General features: G+C 32.3%; 1 protein-coding gene across 1 annotated transcript in view; it reads right to left on the bottom strand.

Moving 5' to 3' along the window:
• GMCL1 (germ cell-less 1, spermatogenesis associated) overlaps positions 1 to 21628 on the bottom strand; it is a 42314-nt gene that overhangs the window by 11003 nt on the left and 9683 nt on the right. Inside the window, exons 5-11 of the mRNA XM_039852398.1 lie at positions 19487 to 19599; positions 18811 to 18876; positions 17066 to 17150; positions 15304 to 15394; positions 11531 to 11668; positions 3373 to 3442; positions 1932 to 2007 (exon numbers count right to left, since the gene is read on the bottom strand). Coding sequence (XP_039708332.1) covers positions 1932 to 2007; positions 3373 to 3442; positions 11531 to 11668; positions 15304 to 15394; positions 17066 to 17150; positions 18811 to 18876; positions 19487 to 19599 — 639 coding nt within the window. The remainder of the gene's footprint in view (positions 1 to 1931; positions 2008 to 3372; positions 3443 to 11530; positions 11669 to 15303; positions 15395 to 17065; positions 17151 to 18810; positions 18877 to 19486; positions 19600 to 21628) is intronic.

Genomic DNA, 21628 nt, shown 5'->3' with positions numbered 1-21628 from the left:
TAGACAACAAATATAGGCAACTTTTTCAATGATATTTGCTTCAAAGGGGTGCAGAAATGTAGTAGTAGCTAGAGGGGAATGTGGGGTTAGGGTATGGTTTAAGATGGGTGATGCTGCAGCATGTTATATGCTAAATGAGAATGATTTTGGAGAAGAGAAAAACTGATGATACAGGAAGAGGGAGGGCATAACTGTAGGAACAAAGCCTTTGAACAGGTGAGAAGGGATGGAGACCAGGAGAAGATGGACTAGAGGAGAAGCAGGCAGTTCATCCATTCTAATAAGAGGAAAAGCATAGCTTACAGATGCGGGTAGACTGGTAGAATCATTGGTGGGAAGATGTACAGATTCTCTTTCGATTGCTTTTATTTTCTGAATGAAGAAAGAAGCAAGGCCAGCAGATAAGAATGAGGGCGGTAGCATTGTCCTTTTGAGAAGGTAGGAGTTACTCAAAGAGTGGGAGGATAAATTCACTAGGGAAGTGTAGGAGGATCACCATTCAACACTAAAGACCTGCTTAAAGTTTAATAGTTACAAACATTCAAGTAAAACCTGCTGGGCTATGGTGTTTTGCTTCATTCACATTCATCTGTTTGGAAGCAGACATGGAGTGCATAGAAAGCTGAGATTTAACATAGAATTGGGGTTTGGCCAGGTGAGTTTGACAGAGTGAAAAAGGGAAAATGGGAAGTTAAGAGTATAAGCCAGGGACCAATTTTAAGATGGAACATAGAATATGTCAAGTAAAGAAAGAAGTAGGGATGTGGTGAGAGGGTGATGGGAAAAGGTAGTAAGAACAATGTACTGTACATCCCAGAGGAGTTAAACTGTTGCAGTCAGGTACTAGATGGAGAGTGCTATAAGGATAATAGGTAAAGTCTGAAAATAGTATGCCTGAAATAGAGATTTTCAAGGAGGGGTATTAATTACTAATATGAAACTTGAGGATAAGCTCACAGGAAATGGATGCCCGAGGTAGAGTGGAGCACAAAATCAAAGGGGAAGGAAGGTCAGGGAATAGAGATACTGAAATCACCAAGACTGATAACAAGAGTAGTGAGAAGAAGACAGTAAGCCCAGTAAATGATGGCCACAGTAAGGGTAATGAGTGGTGTAATAGAAGTATGTGCTTCGAAAGACATGTGGTTCAATTAGGCATGAAGGAGGAACAAGGTCTGGAAGCAGCAACAAGGAGGAAGAAGGAAAAAATACATCTACTTCTCTTTTATGTTTTGAACACTTGTTATAATTATGAATGCAAACATAAAATAACTTTTAAAAATTAAGAAGTTAAAAATGAAATAAAATTTGGGAAAAAAATATCTGAATGGTTATCTAAATTAGGCTAAAATTTTTTAAAGATGAAAAGTATAATTAGACTAGAGTTTTTAAAAATATAGTTCATGTCCCATTAGTGGGTTGTAAAATCAATTTAATGAGTCACAATCAGCTTTTTAAAAAAATGAAACAAAATAGAATCTTTGGACACAGCAGCAGTATGTAATGATTTGTAATGTTTTTGTTTCACTTATATACATTTATACTGGGTGGTAATGAAAAACATAATTCTTAATGTGGGTAGCAATCACAGGGTTTGAATCTCTTTAAGACTTAGGGTAATTGTAAAATAGAAAGAATCACTTTTAAGACTATGTAACAGCTCCCATATAATTTCTTAATTTCTGGATTGCTGAGGGATCATCTTCTCATAGTTTTCATCTGGACCCAAAAAGTTCCACACTTTGATGCAAGGCCAAAATAATCAATCACCCCTGAATAAGTAACTCCTTGTCCAGCGATCATGCTACAGAAACTGTATCAAAAAAGCTCTTCTGAGAGGTATGACAGTTGTCATGATTGTAACTGAAAGTGTATTTTGCACCAACAGTACAATTTGTATGAGAATGTTAAGAGTCACAGCTCATACTTACTTCACCATCTTTGGCAAGTTTTCTACCACACCTCATGCTATTTCCCTCCAGTTCTTCTTTATTGATTTCCTGAGGCCTAGAAAAATGCATAAAACATCAAATCTCATAGAAATTAGGAAACTATTAATCGAAAAAGAATTGAGTTAAATAGAAGAGAAAAACATGCTACTAGATTTTAAAATAAACTTTTTGTGGTATAGATAAAAATAAGAATGCATTGATGAAACCTAGTCCTCACTTTAGCAGCCCTGCAGGAGTGTGCAGATGTTCAATATCTGTGGATAGAACACTTCATTAGAGGAAATATGATTACATTCCTCTGAGGGCAAGAAACCCACTACTCTAGTTTAGTCTCTTAGGTAAGACTGTATTAAACTCAATCAGGATACAGATGAGAAAAATCTTAAAAAATTAAGAACATCTAACATTAAAAAAGTGAATACACAAAAGTAGGATGACTTATAAGGTATTTCAAACATTACAAATTATTTCAAATGTGAATTCTACTAAATAATTAACTTTTATTTTTTAGTTTTTGATTTATTATTTGCTTCAACAATCTTACCGTATTTATGCACAATAAGTATGCTGTGAATAGATTTGGAAAAAGATGGGATATAAATTATAAATTAATAGAACCCTGAAAAATCTCATAATCATTATGAGTCTATGTAACACTTTCCTTATTAAAGTTTTTGGAATAAACATGACTAGGCCATTATTTTAGGAAGTTCTTTGGTACATAGAAATGGGTTAAAAGAGATCAGAGCAAAAAAATTAAACTTCTTAAGGCCTCTTCTATATACTCAGAGATGGATCTCTAAACTCTGCCCATACCAAGGAGCTAGTACAAAGACCAAGTAATAAATGGGGAAGTTCTTCTGTAAGCTGCAAAGCAGTATGCATTGAAAGAACAGACAATTTTCTTCCCTTAAAATGAAGAAAGTACATAAACATTTTATAGGGGGTCATATGCTTTCGGGGAAGGCATCTGTAACCAGATAATGTTAAATCATTTTTTACTTAAAAGTCTTCAAAAAACCTATTAATCAGAATTTGACAATACTACCACAAATAAGAAAATTAGCTCTACCTACACATATGAAAATCATGGTTTATGAAAGCGTTATTCCAAGTAATAATAGTTCAATATGTTGAAAGGAAACCAGGTGAAACAAAGTATATGAAATACTCAAATTCCCTGATATAGCAAATAACAATTCAAACATTCTATTATACTCACTGATCAGAAAAATAAATATTTACAAGATTGATAATGTTATACAAATATAAGAAGGCTGATTACATGATCTTTTCTCTACTTTAGCAGCTCTTGATTTTTCAATATTGTTACTGATTTTTCAATATAATGAATGTAAAAATTCATAGCAAAGGTTTTTTTTTCCCCCTAATGAACAATAGTATGATGTAATATACTCACCCCACTTCACTGTCTTGTTCTGCCCGGAGCATAGCAAGCCACTGCTGTTTATACACAGAGGACAGCCATTCTAAAATGTAGAAATAAATAACTATAATAAGAATAATAAGAAGAAACATGGAAGACTATAAAGGATTTAAAATTTTTAAGAAGTTGACACATTAATATTTCTAAATTCAAGTTTAAAGTAGCAATAAATAAAGTTGGTAGTTTATATTTTACAAATATGCTATAACAATATGGCTTACTGATTTTTAAAGTGGTAAATGTTATCCTTCTTTGCCTTGGGATAGATTCTACTTAGGTTATATACATTTAAATTAGATTTTAAATCTTTAGTTAAAAGTGTATTCTTGCATTTAACAGTTTCATTTTTCATAATTCTATTTATTTTCATTTGTGAGAAATATGCCTAAAGCAATATTTTCATTTTTACAAAACTTTTAACAGAAAACTAATGGATTCTTCTTTTATTAAATTATTTAAAAATAGTAACTAAATAATGGGACATAAACCACCTCTAAATTATCAGATGAATCATGCACACTCAACAAATCTGGCAAATTAGATAACTATTAATAAAAATAAAAGATTCTACTTTAAATTATTCTAAATGGAATAAAAATTATAACTCTAGATATTTTCCTTTAATAATAAGCATAATTTCCCCACGTGTGTGTAAGCCGAAATTTTAATTATTTTAGATAAAAACATATTAAAAATACAAGTAGAATCAGCTTAGCACCACATTTATTTTTCTACTTTTATTTATTCCCAATCAAAAGGATAGTTTTTCCATTTTTTATGTTCTCAATCTCTACCTAGTGAAGAGAGAAACCCTAGTGCGATTAAAATCTGGATTTTCACTTCATAAGTCTCTACCTAATAAAGGTATAAAGATGACTTCCATGGACTTATTGGTGTCTTATCTCAAAACTCTCTATAAATACACTTTGACTGATTCTCCCCACCTCCCCCCGCCCCAAATATTCTCACTATTAAGAGGAATAACTGCCACATATCTAGGCCACAATTTGTCCTCACTATGTAAAGACTACTAGCAAAGTTTATGTGACTCAGTATACATACACACATATTGTGTATCTTATTTGCAATGCATTCAGATTTTTAAATTCTGTTCTACTATCGTTTATTTTTTTAAAAAGCTGACGCTTTCCCATTAAAATGGTTTCTCATCACACTAATGGTTATGCTTGCAGTTTAATATTCACTGATCTAGAGACAATATGGCTTTTTGTGATTAGAATGAAAGGGCTACACATAGTCTCCAATATCATGCAAGATATATCCCATGAAAATGTTTTAAAATTTAAATTCCAACAACTTTTGAATAATCTCCTTTAAAACCAAAAGCATTTTAACAAGTTAAAACATAGGTACATATTTTTGTTCCTCTTTTCTTGCCTTAATCTAAAACAGTAAAAAGGTACCAGAAATCTTTCTGGTCACTAGTAATTGATTCAATAGCAGCAGCACAAAAGTAAGTCAACAGAACACTAGTTCAAATGCAATGGTGACTGCTAATACATAGGGGGTGGGGAAGAATCCCTGCTAAAATGAGCTTAAAAAAAACATGGGATGAAAATAAGTGAAACCAGTTCATTTATACAGAGTTTTTAATATTATTATATGCAGTCCTAGCTCCAAAAGGCAGATACACTAGGCAGAGTTTGCCACAATCCTTTTTGGCAGAGAGTTAGTGTTCAGTGGAAAGACTCTACAAAGGTGCCATCAAGAAACTTCCACTCAGTGAAAACAAGTTTAAGCATTTCTTTTAAACTTTATCAGACCAAAGTCTAAAACAAAAACTCAGAATAGGTACATCAAGTGGAATTTGATGATGCCATGATCAGTAGACCCAGTCTATAGCAGTTTTGAATGTAAACACAGTATTTTCCCAACAGAATAAGTCAGAATGATTTTATTTAGATAATTTCTCCTGTCTTATACAAAGGATATGAGGAAGGGGGGCTCCAAAGGCATACCATTTTAAAATTAATGTCTTAGATTTACAAACTTGAAAAAATAAACAAAAAGATACACTCCTACTTTTCCCAACATTTCATTGTTTAAGTGAAAGAAAAAATGTATTATCAGGTATATACAAAGACAAAAATCTACTTATAACCAATAAAGCTTTTAGCAAAAAACAGCCTAAAAGTGGAACTATTACATGAAACATGTAAGTCAGATATAGATCATGAAGGCGAAGGACAAAAAGTTTACATAATAAAAAATTCCTATGTAGATAAATAATATTTTGTACAGAGCATCTAGGTATAAAGTATTAGTACAAAATTACGGAGAAGGCTGGTTCAAAGATACTCTTGTATAACCTAAAACTCCAGTTCCAAAAGATGACAAATTTACTGAGTACTGAGTAATTCAAAGCTATTTTCTGAATAAAATTAATTACATGGATTTATATACCTTTTCATTTAAAGCAATTTATCTTCACAAAACTCATACTGCTTTAACAATTATCTCTTTAACTTACTAATATATTAAGCATTAGCTTTCCACATTATTCCCGTAACAGTAATTTCTAATATAAAAAGTTGCAATACCCATTTTCTTATCCACAATACAAAATAAGAGACAATATATCTACTTCATTACTTTGTTATCAAAAGCCAAAAAATTAAGTATACTCAAAAGAATGGTGATTCAAAGTTATTCAATCAAAATTTTCAAATTGAATCAAAGTTATTGGTCAAATTTTTACAACTGGATATACAAACTCGAAGAGAATAAAACAGTGGAATTCTTTTAAGTAACCAGTATGATGTAGTGAAAACAATATGGGCTTTCAAATAAGAAGGTCTTTAGGATTGCATCTGAGATCTGCTTCTCACTGGCGGTATGACAGGACAGTTATACTTCATTTCATCTGTAAAATGAGGACAACTGTCTTGATAAATTTCAAAGATTATCTTACATAATAAATGTTAAATGAATAATCTGGCATATTACCTGGGGCACTTTAGAATCTATACATATTTGTGTACTTGTCCCCCTCCCTTTAAAGTTCGTTGGTTAGGAGCTATAACCCAAACTTATCTGATAGAGTAAATGCACTATTAGGCCATATGTAAGTTAATATGTTTTAGAAAACAATTTTAATTCACACAAATGGAGTGTCTACAACTTGTCAAGCACTACTTGTATTGGAGGGAAAAAGATGAAAAACCTATGGCCCTCGGAGTCCAATAAGGACACAGATAATAATCTGTGATACAGTAATATAGCAAGAGATGACAATGTCTTAAACAAGGAAGTGGAAGTAGGTGATTGTGAGAATTATCCATAAAAGAAATCTACAGGACCAGTGAATGGATGTGGAGAGTTTAGGAGGAATATGGGATGACTTCTAGAATTCTCCCTTTTTTGTGAAGCTAGGTTATTAATGATGTTGATAACTGATATAGGAAACGGAAGAAAAAAGAAGGCAGGGATTTGGGCTGGAAGGGAAAGATAAGCACTGTTCTGAACAGATGAACTGAAGCAATTTGTAGATGGCTAGCCAGTATTTAGATATCCAAGTATGAAACTCGGGGGAGAGGTCAAAACTGGAATCTTTTAATAAATCATATGAATGAAGGAGATCACTCTGGGACACTATATGGAATGAAAAGATCAATGGGCCAAGTGCACCCTTAGGAAGTTAAGAGGTGAGCAGAGTAAGAGAAGCTTATAAAAGAAAAAGAGAAAGAATAGAGAAGTAGAAAAAGGACCAGGAAAGTAGAGCATTTCTAAATGAAGGTAGTACAGTAGAGAAGTTAAAGAAAAATCTGACAAACCATGATAAAAATGCTGGAGAAGTTAAAATAAGACTAAAATGAGGCACTGGATTTTGCAAAAAGGACAACCCTAACTTTTGCTAGAAAGTTTCAGTGAAATAGCAAAGGCTAAAGACAGATTTCGGTGAGTTGAGAAATGACTAAGGTAAGGAGACAGAGCATCTGTAGATTACTCTGAAGAAGGTGGCTAATAAGAGAAAGAACAGTGGCTATCGTGGGGGACTCAGGGTCAAGGGAGGGTGTTTTGTTTTTTAGTAAAAGAGATGACCATGTTTTATAGGCTAAAGGATAATAGGTGGGGAAAAGATTCAAGATACAGATTAAATGACAAAGTAAAATTCCAGAACAAACAGGAAAGCACTAAGATTATGAACACAGTAGGAGGTTGGTTTGAACAGGTAAGGAGCATCCTTAACTGCTGGGATAGGAGAGGAAGAACAGAAAGGTGAGAAGGACTACGAATTTGAACCAATTATTGCCTGATTACCTCAAATTTATGTAAAAAACAGAAGGAGAGTTTCCACACTGATAGTGAAGTGAATGGATAGGAAGCTTGAACAGAGTGGCAGAGGTTTGATATAATTGTTGAAGTGAATGAAAAAGATAAGTGACCAAGTAAAAGTGGTAAAAGGAGTCTCAAGGTACAAGCTTGGTGTTGAGATGTGGATTGGTGGTGGCACCAACACAAAAGTTGTAGAATACTCGGTAGCAGTACTCAGCACAGAGTAGAGAGTATGGGAACGAAGGTTTAATTTAGTTTTGGGATTTTGCCAAGTAGAAGGACAAAGAGTTAAAGGCAGTTGTGAGAATGACTCAAACGAGCTATTATGATATCCAGGCCTGAAAAATGCAGGATTGGTTTTAAAGACTAGTAGAAAATGGAGGGCTTAAAACAGATTGGAAAACAAGTATCAGTGTAAAAGGGAATGAGGTTATGAATGTGCTAGAAGGTTATCTCTAGCCTGAAAACTACCAGTTCTTCTGATGCTAAGAAATTCTGAGTTACAAGGTTCATAGTGTTTCCATGGGTGGTGAGTGCCTAATGTTCAGCAAACATAAATGTTACTGGAACTGAGATCAAATTACTAGGAGGCTAGGATATTAAATGGAATGATCATATAAACACATTATGTGACTAGACGGGGGCAGGGTGAGGCAGACAGTAAATCAAATGTCCAAGTCTTAAATAAATGTGGATGGGTAAGGAGACAAGGGATAGAGGGTGAGTCACATCATATGCAATAATGGTTTGGAAAGGGCGCTGAGGGCCTAGGACTATCTAGCCTCCTACCCTATACTGGCAGAGTATTTTAACTGACAGAAAGCCCTCTACAGAAAGTAGTATCTTCTTGGAGAGCTCAATAAATTAAAGGAAGAAATGGAAGATATGAGAGTTTGCTGACCCTGGTTCCAGAGCATATAACAGAAAGGTTTGGGAGGAATGGTAACAAGATAGGTCAGAGGTATCAAGGGGAAGGGAAGTATGACAATGAGAGTATGGAATAAAGTAGACTTGATATAACCTAAGATAAACCTAATTCCTTGAAATGGAGTTCAACTGTGTTTAACATAGTTGAATCCTAAAATAGAATGTTTCTATACAAAGTCCTGATTTATTAACTTGGAATTAAACACATATCTGACATGTGTTTAAAGGTGGTCAAAATGGATGTACTGAAACTCTAAGAATGCATAATTTTGAAATAATGATAGTGTATGTGTTTGGCACTATTTCTGAAAAATGATCAATGAATTTTAGCTAAGTAATCAAAATTATTTTAATTTATTTCAAATCTAGGATACATTGCTATTGAGAGCACACATCAATCTATCTTGATAATTTGAATTATGTGGACAATTTTTGCCCCTTCACAAACAGCATGGGACATAATTTTAAGTTATATTCTGCTTATGAAACAATGTATAACTTTTATTTGGATATACAGAAAAACCTACTTATCTATTTGTATCTGTAAGATGGGGTATACTAATATGAAAAAAAAAAAAAGCACTTTGGAAGATAAGGTAGCAGAAAACACCCAATAAGAACAGCAACAAGAAAAAAAAATCCAAAAAAAATGAGGATAGTTTAAGGGACCGCTGGTACAATATCAAGCATACCAACATTCACATCATAGGAGTACCAGAAGAAAAGAGAGGGCAAGGAATTAAAAACCTATTTGAAGAAATAATGACTGAAAACTTCTCTAACCTGGTGCAAAAAATAAACATACAAGCCCAGGAAGTGCCAAGGGTCCCAAACAAGATGAACCTAACGAGGCCCACATGAAGACACATCATAATTAAAAGGTTAAGCCAAAAGTTGAATACAAAGAGAATCTTAAAGGCAGCAAGAGAAAAGCAATTAGTTACCTACAAGAGAGCTCTCATAAGACTGTCAGCTGACTTCTCAACAGAAACTTTGCAGGCCAGAAGGGGTTGGCATGAAATATTCAAAGTGATGAAAAGCAAGGACTTACAACTAAGATTACTCTACTCAGCAAGGCTATCATTTAAAATTGGAGAGATAAAGAGCTTCCCAGACAAGAAAAAGTTAAAGGAGTTCATCACCACTAAACCACTATAACAAGAAATGTTAAAGGGACTCCTTTAAGAAGGAAAAAAACAAACAAAAATATGAATAATGGCAATAACGACATATCTATTGACAATTATTTTAAATGTAAATTGATTAAATGAGCCAATCAAAAGACAAAGGATGGCTGAATGGATAAGAAAACAAGACCCTTACATAAACTGCCTACAAGAGACTCACTTCAGATCAAAAGACATATACAGACTGAAAGTAAAGGTGTAGAAAAAGACATTTCACGAAAAATGGAAACTAGAGGAAAAAAACTAGGGTAGCAATAATTATACCAGACAAAACAGACTTTAAAGCAAAGGCTATAACAAGACAAGAAAGGACTCAGCAATTCCACTTCTGGGTATTTATCCAAGGAAACCCAAAACACTAATTTGAAAAGACATATGCATCCATATATTCATTGAAGCATTATCTACAATGGCCAGGATATGGAAGGAACCTAAGTGTCCATCGATGGATGAATGAAGAAGTGGTGCATATATACAATGGAATATTGCTCAGCTATAAAAAAGAATGGGGTCTTGCCATTTGTAATAGCATAGATGGATCTAGAGGGTATTGTGCTAAGTAAAATGAATCAGCCAGAGAAGGATAAATACCATATGATTTCAAACAAAAGAGAAACAAACTCATAGATACAGAGAACATTTGACGGTTGCTAGATGGAAGGGGGCGTGGTTGAAGGGAGAGGTGAAAAAGGGAAAGGGATTAAGAAGTACAAATTGATAGTTAAAAAAGTCATGGGAATGTAAAGTATAGCATAGGAAAAACAGATAATAATATTGTAATAACTATGTATGGTGTTAGATGGGTACTAGATTTATAGGGATGATCGCTTCTAAGTTACATAAATGTCTAATCACTTGGTTACCTGAAATATAATATTGTATGTCAACTGTAATTGAAAAAAAATTATTTTAAAATTATTTACACAAAATTAACAGAAAATGTCCATAAGCCTGCTAGAATTTTATAAAAATGCATTACTTTCAAATATACCAGAAGTATTAACTCTAGGTTTGCTTTCCATTCAATACCTTTCTAAATAAGTATACAGACTACAAGAATGACTTAAATCTATAAACACAGAGCTATATTAAAAACATAAGTGTCAAAATAACACAACTTTTCAGACAAATCTGTAAGTCTAATTATTAATGTTTACAAATATACAAATAAATCTTCAAAGAGAAATTCTATTTTATATTTCTTATATGCATATATAATACTAAACTGAATCTTATATAAGCACTACAGATTTACCTTAGAAAATTAAATCAGTAACTGTTTCAAAAATTTAAATTATAATTAGCAAAGATACTACATTTGCTTTGACGCAAAGTTTAAGACTAGAATAAGAAAAAAAAAAGAAAATTTAAGAAGTATTAATAGAGAAAACAATTATAACCTTTAAATAATACTATGTAAAAGTCATTTTAAAAAGTCTAGTCCAAAATATGTACTGGTTAATCAAATCAAAGAACACCCATATTACAGAAAACTATAAGCCATTTAAATATTGTGGAGAGTATTTAATGATATGGGAAAATACCCAAAATATCAAATGTGAACACAGAAAATTACCTATGTAATATGATTCAGCTTTGGTATAAAAATGTATACTTTCTTGGGATTAAGGATAATTTCTATTTATTATTCTTTTCTATGATATATATTACTATTACAATCAGAGATTACTTAAAATCTTAATTTCATCATGTTCTCTTACCTGAAGGTACTAGAGAATCTTGTTCAATAATTCTTGCAGAGGCCAAATCACTTATAATATACTGTAACCTTAATTGTCTGAACACCGACGCAAATGGTTTTCCTTGCTCAGTTTCAAGGAAGGTCATACCTTCAAAATCTATAAGAAAGGCAGTTTAAATGAAATAGCTATTCTTTTTAAATCTATTAATTTATTTTATTCTTAAATATTTTTATGGGTGGGGACACACACACACATGCATCTATTAGAATACAAGTAAGCTAGTTTCAAAGATTTCAAGGATTTTCAAATCTGGTGTGTAGATAAAAACCTCAGGAGATTTAGGAAAAAGCCCCAGGAAATTCTATTTAGGAACTTTGGTCCTAAGTAGACCCTTGGTACAATTCAGTTATATACCTTTCTGAGGTCTGGAGCTTACAGTGCAGGAAGGAAGGAAATGAATGCTTAAGAATGATAGGATTATGGTATGTCTCCAGAATCCCCTCTCCAAGGCACTAAACACTCCAGTGGAACTCTAGAGCCCAAATACCTCACTTAAGGGTCTTTGCAAGATACCCAAGACATGGAATGTCTCTTTGGATTCTTCTAACTTATGCCTTAGTTGATAAACACTAGTTAATTTATCAATTCTTTATTAAAATACAAAATAAAATACAAAGACATTGTATCCATGAGTTTCTGACATATCAGTAGTATATATTATTAAAATAATTCAAATTTGAGAAGTATACAAATTTCTTCCTTTTAGGAAGAATTTAAAGTTATTTCTAAAAATAGTTACTCTCGGTTGCATTCCAATGTCTTTTTAATGAGTGAGAAGGAAATATCTAGTTACTGCTATCAAATAGAGCCTCATGTATAAACCCTAGTCTGTTTCCTATTGAACAAGGTCTACGTATGGGAGCACACTCAGCCCTGTTGCTATTAAGGATAGGAAAAAATTGTTGAGAGTTGCTGTTGTAGACTGTTATGTCTCAAACTATATTTCACATGGAACACAGGCTTGCCGTGAACCAGAAAGGATGTGTTGCCCATTAAAATAATTTCTTTCTGAAAATTACAAAAAGACAGTCAAATTAATAAAAAGAATTTTCGCAATTTTCAAATTTTTATCCCAAACATTTTTTTGTATTCCTTTGGTACCTACGTAGTCAAAAAAAACAAATAAGAAAGCAGCAAACACATTTTAAAAATAGTTAACTTTGCTTATTTATATAACAGGTATGTAACTTGGATTTACCTGTCTTGTCTTTTTAAAAATGATGACGTTAGTTCTAGTTCATGTGATGAATTAAATGTGCCAATGTCAAGGGGTGTACTAAGAATACCATTATGTTCTTATAGGCGCTCCATTACATAAACAAGTTATAAAAATCTAATTATAGATTGTCTCAGAAATTTGGAAATTACTCCATGAAACCCTTCAAGGGCATAGAAGATATTGGCTCATTTACTTCTGTAAGAACTCATGGAATTAAAAAAATATATGTCTTAAAGATTCTAGCTGGCTAAAACGTGGCCATACTAATTTTACCTGACAAATTTAACAGAAATCTCTACATGTAATTTCATAAAAAAAGTTTATAAGTTTCTATTGTTTCTTATAGTCCTGACCCATATCTATCTGAAAAGTCAAATAAAAAAGCCTAATAGAAATATACCAAAATATAATAGGTGAGGGGACCACAGTGATTTTTCTGTCCTATTTCTAAAGATTCATCACTTTAATAATTTAAAACTGTGTGAAATAACCTCAAAACTCCCCCCTGAAAAAGAATAGCATTAGACATATATTTTGCTTTATGAAAAAAAAAGTCTTCCTGAAAAGTTATCTTGAATTGTATACTTTTACACTACTGAGGCTGGGGTGGACAGCCTAGAGTGAGAAAACCAGAAGTGGACCACAGTTTCTTATTCTGGTTTCTGCTACTTAGGCTACAGAAAAATTTCTCTCTTGATGGACTGCTGTGGTTAATCCATCTGGAACTCAAATAAGCATAAGTTTATGTCAACATTCACCTAACATCTACTTTTCTATTGAGTCCTTTTGTCTTTTTAGCATCTCCATCCTCTCTGTTTCTTTCAGTTTTAACTTTCTCCCTCTGTTTAAAATTTCTCCTCTGATCTCTAATTTCTCTGACCTCTTTTTAATTACCATAATGTAGCACTAAAGCATAATTTAAGATATGTTTAGTAATTTGTTCTTTAAGTAAATCAAGTTAGATTTTATTGGTATAGTCCTTTACACATTTTTGATTCATAAGCTTAATAGAAAAATAATTTATTTGGCTCTAAGCTAGGAAATCTCACTATGAAAATATTTCTACAAAATTTATTTAAACAAGACATGAAGAGCACTAAATTAAAAACTTCTATTCTCTAAGACATCTTTAAGAAAGTAAAAAGATAACCTACAAACTGGAAAATAAGTGCAACATATATTTATGACAAAGGATTGGTTATCAAGAATAAAGAATGGCTACAAATTAAGAAAGGACAAATACAATATTAAAATAGGAAAATGACCTAATTAACATTTCATAGAAGAGTGAACATATGGCCAATAAACATATAAAGAGCTGTTCAATGTCTTTTGTCTTAAGGAAATAAAAATCAAGATCACAATAAGAAATAGTTCAATAACAACTAAAACTAAATGATATATTGTCCAGGGGTGCGCTGGAGCTGGCTCATACTGGCTCATAGGAACTGATGGTATGCATTTCTTCCCAACTCTACATTCATGATGTCATGTTAGTAGCTTGAAATCAGCCACTTTGGGAGAATGTGTAAAATAGAAATTTAAAAACTGCTACAAATCACGGATTATTTTTTCAGAGAGCCAGTTTATCAGCACGGCACTATATTACGTATGTTAAGACATACCTGCATAATGCAATAACATTATTATTTTTTAAACAAGGGAATAATAAACATAAAATTCAAGACACTGGTTGAGTAAAGTCAGAGGGACACAGTAAGAAAGAACTACATGAGAAGACTGAAGTTATTAATGTTCTAGTACTCAAAGATTAATTTCTAGAGGTTCGATATATTAAAAAAATACAAATGGTGACCATGCATGGACCAAAAATTACAGTAAACTAAGAAAATCATGAACTAAGGATTATGATTTATCCACTTCCTTGAACTCAAAGCCTATTAAAAGTTTTTTTCTGTATCTGTTCTGGCAAAGTAAAAAAATAAATGTATTGCATGCTCCACCTGTGTCGAGATAAGACCTTTTGGTAGTTGATCTTAACCAATTTTAGCTCAGTCTCCCCTGGGAATTTCATGAACAGTATGGAAGCTTCCCTCTGCACCCAGCCAAATACAACACACAAAGACATACAAAATTTTGCATCTACTTTTAGGGGTTAGTGACACATTGATGCCTGTCCATAAGCCCCCCACGATGTTAAGAACTGTTGCCTGAAACACAGGGTTTAATTTGTTAGGGAAAATTCAGTGTGGTCAAACAACAGACAAATTTAATCATCGAGATCTATTGGTGATAAAATGGGAAAAACAATAGTTTGGGGAATAAAAATATGGTGTTAGTTCCAAGAATAATAATTCAAGTAATACTAAGCAAGGCATTTTTCTTATCCAGACTCAATTTTCTCAGTGTAAATGAGAGGCTGAATTAGATAATTAATAAGGACCTCTCCAGCTCTAAAATTCTCTAGGTCTATAATAATTAAGTCAGAGCCTGGTTTTAATACATTTAAATGGAAAAAAAAAAAAGTTCTCAATAAATATTTCAGGTATACCTTTTCTCCTCTTAGAAAACCAGACATCTGTTTCAGTCAAAAGCTGTTTTAAAGATCCATTCCAAGAAGGCACAAGTTGAAGGAACATCCACTAGGTTAAAAAGTAAATTAAAACATTACAAGATTTCATTGTATTATGATTTTACATTTCCAAACTGCTTCCACCTTAAAATATACTTAAAAAATTAGTTTTCATTACAAGCAAGTGAAAGAAGTAGAACTATTATATGATATGCTTATAAGATTTAAATTAACCACAGCATTAATCATTGTCCAAAGATAAAAACTAGGTGAGTATGTGATAAAGAATAAACTAATCTTTGAAAGTATGTACGGTCTCAAACACACCGTAGTTACATGATTAAAAAGGTAGAGGTTTAATATACATTACATTAGCAATTTTATATTAATTTTACGTTTATTCTACTTACCAGTTAACTCAATTTCACTACACGCTATGTGAGATTATAAAAGTAAGAAATGATAACTTGTCTACCTCATAGGACATTAAAAGAATTAATATGTATAACATAACTGTGAATAGTGCTTGGCACACACTAAGCATTTATCATTACTGGCATAAACAGGAAACAGGAAAGAATGAATGCTACCAGTGGCTCAAAGATAGTAATGAGCTGTCTACTACTCCTTTGATGATTAGATAACCCAGTTACTAAACTCCCTTGAAGAAAAATAGTAAAAGAATTTCATCCTACCATAACAACAAACAACCACAATGATATAACTAGGCTTCCCAGAATTCACAACTGTGTTAAATGCAGACTCCATGCTAGGGACAAAAGGTTAAAGGCAAAATTATACAGTGGGAAAAGCAATGGATCATGACTCCTAATACCCAGGTTCTGCCTCAAGTCTGTGACTTAGTAACATTAAGAATTCTTAGTAACTACAGAATAATAATAAAGTTTAAAAAGTGACAAAAAAAGAATAGCCAATTTGTCTCAGAGAATTGTGATAATAAAATTACATTTACAATGTTGAAACCTTTCCAAAGGATGACTTGAAACTTATACCTAAAGTATAAATAAGGTCTCTGAAAAGAAAAATTTCAACATTTTCTAGAAAAAGTATATGTGAAAATTTCATCAATCATTAATTCAACTAAAGCTCTACTTTGAAAACATTTCTGAAAATCATATACAACTGACCCTTGCACAACACAGATTTGAACCGTGCAGGTCCACTTATATATGGATTTTTGTTTCAATAAATACTGTAAATGAATTTTCCTTATGATTTTCTTCATAACATTTTCTTTTCTCTAGCTTACTTTAAGAATACAGAATACATATAACATACAGAATATATGTTAATTTACTGCTTATGTTATAGATAAGGCTATTAGTAGTTAAGTTTTTAGGGAGTCAAATTTTTGACTGTGTGTGTGGAGGGGGTTGGTTTCAGCACCCCTAACCCCAAGTTGTTCAAGAGTCAACTGTAAAATATTTAACATTTCTGCTTATGTAAATAACAAAACAATAACATGTTTGTTTTTGAAAAAAAAATCTGGGGGAAAAAAAGAAATGTATTTCTAAGATAGAAAAGTATAAAGAACAAAATTAAAATCACGCATCATGATACTGAATCCCTAAACAAAAAAGGCTTTTTAACATTTGGCATATTTCCTTTTACTTTTCTTACATTTATAACCATTCCCTTATCACTGGACCCCAGTTGTTTCCAGTTTTTGACTATTATAATCAATGCTGAGGTGATATCCTTACACACATTACATCAATACCTTTTTAAGAGCTGTGTATACATCCATCTCCACTTGCATCACAAATAAATTAGATGAACCAATGAGCTGTTTCATGACATTTATACTAGAAAAGATAAAATGAAAGGTAGTGAGTTTATCTTCATGCACAGGCTAAAAGAGCCTGGTGGAACTGAAAACTTTGTCTTTCTTATCAAAAGAAAATGTGGAATTAAAAATTACATCAGTCTTTCTTCCCAAGACAAGGAATCTTAGAAAACAATCTGAACACAAGGATCAAGTCTCTTTTTTTGCACTGATAGGAAAACAAAGAGCTTTGATCTGCTAATTAATCAAATTAAAACAAGGTCTCAAAATAAGATAACTTTTAGTATGCTCTGATAAAGTGGCAGCCTTCCTCTTTTTCCTTCCTCTCCATTCAATGGTTAAAAAAAAAAAATACACTTGTCAAAATTTATTGAAACAGCTGTATCTTCAAAGTAACCTTTAAACTCTAGGCTTAAGAGAATTGCTTAGTCATAAAACATGTTTTTATTACCGTTAAAGAGAGTAAGATCGAGAAATATGTATTAGGATAAATTTAGAGTAGAAATGATATCACCAGTTATTTTTTTCCTTCGTTTTTCTTTCCTTCATGTCAGAAAAAGCCAGCAGAGCGTCTGAGTTTTTAAAATGACCACCACAATTTATCCTCCTTTTGAAAAGGCTCAATGAGATTATAAAAGAAAAAAAAAAATGAGTGTTTCTAATGATTTTCAAATCAAATATACTGCAGCTTTGTTTACACTGTGACATCACTAGTGATGATTTTTCGTAGAATAATGCTTCTCGACCTTTTCTACCAAAGTATCTTTTAAGGGCAGAGAAAAGGAAACAATCCAGGAATCCAGGAGATGGTCTAGCCATAAAAATATTTATTAATTCTTGAGTTTTGTCTTGAATGTTCAAAAAAAATCTGAATTTTCTCTACTCCACAGTGTATTTAAACATAAAAGTGGTTAACTCTCTCCTGTGTTTACCAATGCCTCCTTCCCACCCCCTAATCAATATAAGTGACATCCCAGGTAGCTATGCAATGTTTACTCTTTGGTCTTGTACATTTCCATCAGAAAGTCACAGACTAGGGACATTTGTATCCTTGTCTCGGAAGCACCGCTGTCAAAGAAATGCAAGTCTGAAAATAACTGTAAAGCCAACTGGGCTCTAAAAGATCATTCCTATCCTAATTTCTCAGATTCTCCCATTACTACACATAAGCTCCTTTAGGGCAGAGACCATGACATAACCATCTCTGAATCCTTCAGAACCTCTAACAGAGTATCCATAGTGGACATTCTGGAAGTATTTGTAGAAGGAAAGAAGGATGGAATAGTAAGCAGACTTAATTCAAAAGGCCAACCTAATTGTAAATTTAATTTTATGAAGCTTATCAAAAAGTTTACAATTTCCTCAAACTTAACTTTTCAATGGTAAAGACGGTTTTTAAAATAAACTGTTAGATTCTCTAAGAGCCCAGCGAAAGTGAGGTAATACTTGAGACTTTAATTTTATAGCAGCAATGAATTTTTCTATTAAAATTGGTCAAACAGTCAACATAATATATATCATTTACAACAAAGAAATTTGTGTAGCATTTCTTCAGTTCATAGATGCAGCCAAGATACCTTTCTTTAAATTGTTCATTTTTTCATAATATATTGTTTTATACAAAAATATCTTACGTATTTCAGAATGATTAATTATAAAGTTATTTAAAATTCAAATACCTGAGTTCTTTAAAAAGTTCAACATTCTGGTGAGTCATCAAATTGTTTAGAAGCCATTCAAGGCACCTGAAATTAAAACATGGAACTATTACATTATACATCATGTATTTATGATTTATTAAGTAGGACTCACAGTTGAAATAAAAACAATATTAGTCTTGCTAGGACATGCTCAATTTTTTTTAACAGTTGAAAATTTAGTATTATTTTTGTCAGCAGTTATTAAGAGACTATTCCCTTTGTATTAATAAGAGCATTTCTAATGAAGAAAACTTCATTTCAAGCTTGTGGTTAAATGGTTTATTAAAGGGTTTACATACTTCCATTACCTTCTTTATAATCTGAAAATAAGTACTGCAATTCTTAAGAGTTAAAAAGATTGTCAGTAGTTGTACTGATATGACGTCTATTATGCCTGTTACTTGAAAGAATAGAAAACCTACTGTACAGAGTAACCATAGTTTTTACAAGCATGTATAACCCACCCATGGTCACTTATAAAGACAACACTTTTGAGGAATTTACTAATCAGTCCAAATGTAAAAGGGAATTTTTTATAACAAAATTCTATTCCTCCCCACTTTCTTCTTTCTTATAGCTATACATTCTCTTAAGAAACCAAAGCAGCCAAATTCCCAAAAGTGGGATGGGAGAAAAAAACAAAAGGATAACTCACTTTTTCTTTACAGAATCTAATCCATAGGTCCCTGCTGATGTGTAATAGCCACATACAGTTTTCACATTAATTGTTTCCTTCATTGTCTCACCACACTGCTGTATTAAACCATCCTGTAAATATAAATAAGCACTGGAAAGGCCCATTTCATGTGGGAAAAATTAGGTCTGAATATGTGCTTTTACATATTAAAAAGTAAAAAGAAAAAAAAAAAGAAAGAAAGAAAAGAAAGAAAACTCATTAAGCGCAGCAAGCCTAAGTTTTTTATAAGTCCAGTAAAAATACCAAAAAAAAATCCATCAAGTAATCAACTAAATACTTGGAATTGAAAATGAAAGGGAGAGAGTAAAAGCAGTAAGGTAAAGATGAATATTGTCATTCTCTTTCTTTTCTATTCTTCCCCTCCCTGGGACCTTTGCAAATTTAAGCAGCATTCTGTAAGTATTGCTAGTTCTTTACACAGTCAGTTGACCATGTAATGGGCTAGGCAAGTAAACTATCAATCATCAGAAAGTGTTTATTAAAGTTTAAAACACCTATCAATAGCTAAGAGATGCACCCAAATCAAATACATTGCTTTCAACTTACACTGAAATTTTAATCTAAAAGGCTTACATAGAAAATTTCAAATGAACTAACTTTATTCAATATATGGAAAGCAAACTGTCCCTTTCTGCTAGAATTTCTGAAATATATTAGTGCAAGTATATTAGTAAGTTAAATAGTTAAGTCATAAAGATAATGCAGAAAGTGGATTTAGAACAAAACCAAAAAAAGACTAAAGTTAGAAAATAAGGTATACTTAGTGGAAATAAGTACTGAAAGGATCAAAACATTTTAAAAATCAAATGACCACAACCAAGTATATTTAGCAAGCTATTAACTAATACTTCAAATAAATCAGTATACAAATACCACATAAAAGGAAACTTAATTAACTTCTTTAAAGATCAAAATAATATGTTGACTCTATTAGGATTTTAAACTTACCTGGAAGTCATTCTAGATTCCTCTCCTTTCCTATTAACCTCTTGTCTGTCATCAAGTCTAGTGGATTATTCCTGCCTAACCTCTCTGATATTCAAGAGTCTCCTCTCCATTCCTTTTTTAATTTTTAATTTTTTTAAAAGTCTATTGGGGTAACATTGGTTAATACAATGATATAATTTCTTCTCCATTCTTATTGCTACGACCCTAATTTAGACCCTTACTTGGATTACTGCAACAGGTTTTATATTCATCTTTCCTCCAATCCATCCTTTACATTGTTCCTGAAGCATTCTTTCTAAAACATAGCTTTGTCTTTCCCCTGATTAAAATCTTCCAAAAGTACTTATATAAAGTCTAAACTTCTTAAAAAGTATAGAGGACTTTCATGATCTGGCTTTTGCCTCCCCTTCTCCAACCCTTCTTATATTCTATGCTAGAACCATGTTCCACTCGAATTCTCTAATCCTCCAGTTTCGCATCACTAGATCTTAAAGTTTATTGCCTGAAATGCTCTTCCTTCCTCTTTCTTCTTACTTTGCAAAAGAAATACATTTTCAGTTTTCAAGGCTCAACCTCAAACATTACTTCCTTCTTTAACATCAGAAGGTGGAAATGACCACTTTGTGCACCCATAAATCCTACAAGATGCTTATTATCATACCTATAATACTGTAAGCTCTTACTTTACACCTTTGGGTCTGCGTATCAACCCTCCTTCCCCCAGTTCGCACTCATTATATTGTGAGTTTCTTGAAGGTAGGGACTATATCTTAATTTACTTTTGGATCTTTATGCCTAGTTCGGCGCATTGCTCAATATACTTCTGTTGAATGAACAAATCTGTCATTCTATCAATAGATTATATACATTTATGTGGTTTACACATAATTATTTCATAATTAAGAAAAAGTTTACATAGTAGGCACTCAATGTTTTTCAAATCCATGACCTAAATGAATTAGTAATTATAAGCCACCGAACTTCGTAACAGTCAAGATAAATCATTAATGAATAAAAATCTGTAAATGGACTTAGACAAGTAAATTCTTTCCACATTTTAGTTATTCTAAGACACCTACACAGAAATAGTTTGCTTTCATCTTACATAGACATCACGACCCCTTCAGTCATAATAATTTGCTTTTGGTTAAG

The sequence above is a fragment of the Pteropus medius genome, unplaced genomic scaffold (genome assembly GCF_902729225.1).
Source record: "Pteropus medius unplaced genomic scaffold, Ma_sr-lr_union100, whole genome shotgun sequence".
NCBI classification, from domain to species: domain Eukaryota; kingdom Metazoa; phylum Chordata; class Mammalia; order Chiroptera; family Pteropodidae; genus Pteropus; species Pteropus medius.
This window is presented reverse-complemented; position numbering and strand designations above follow the sequence as displayed.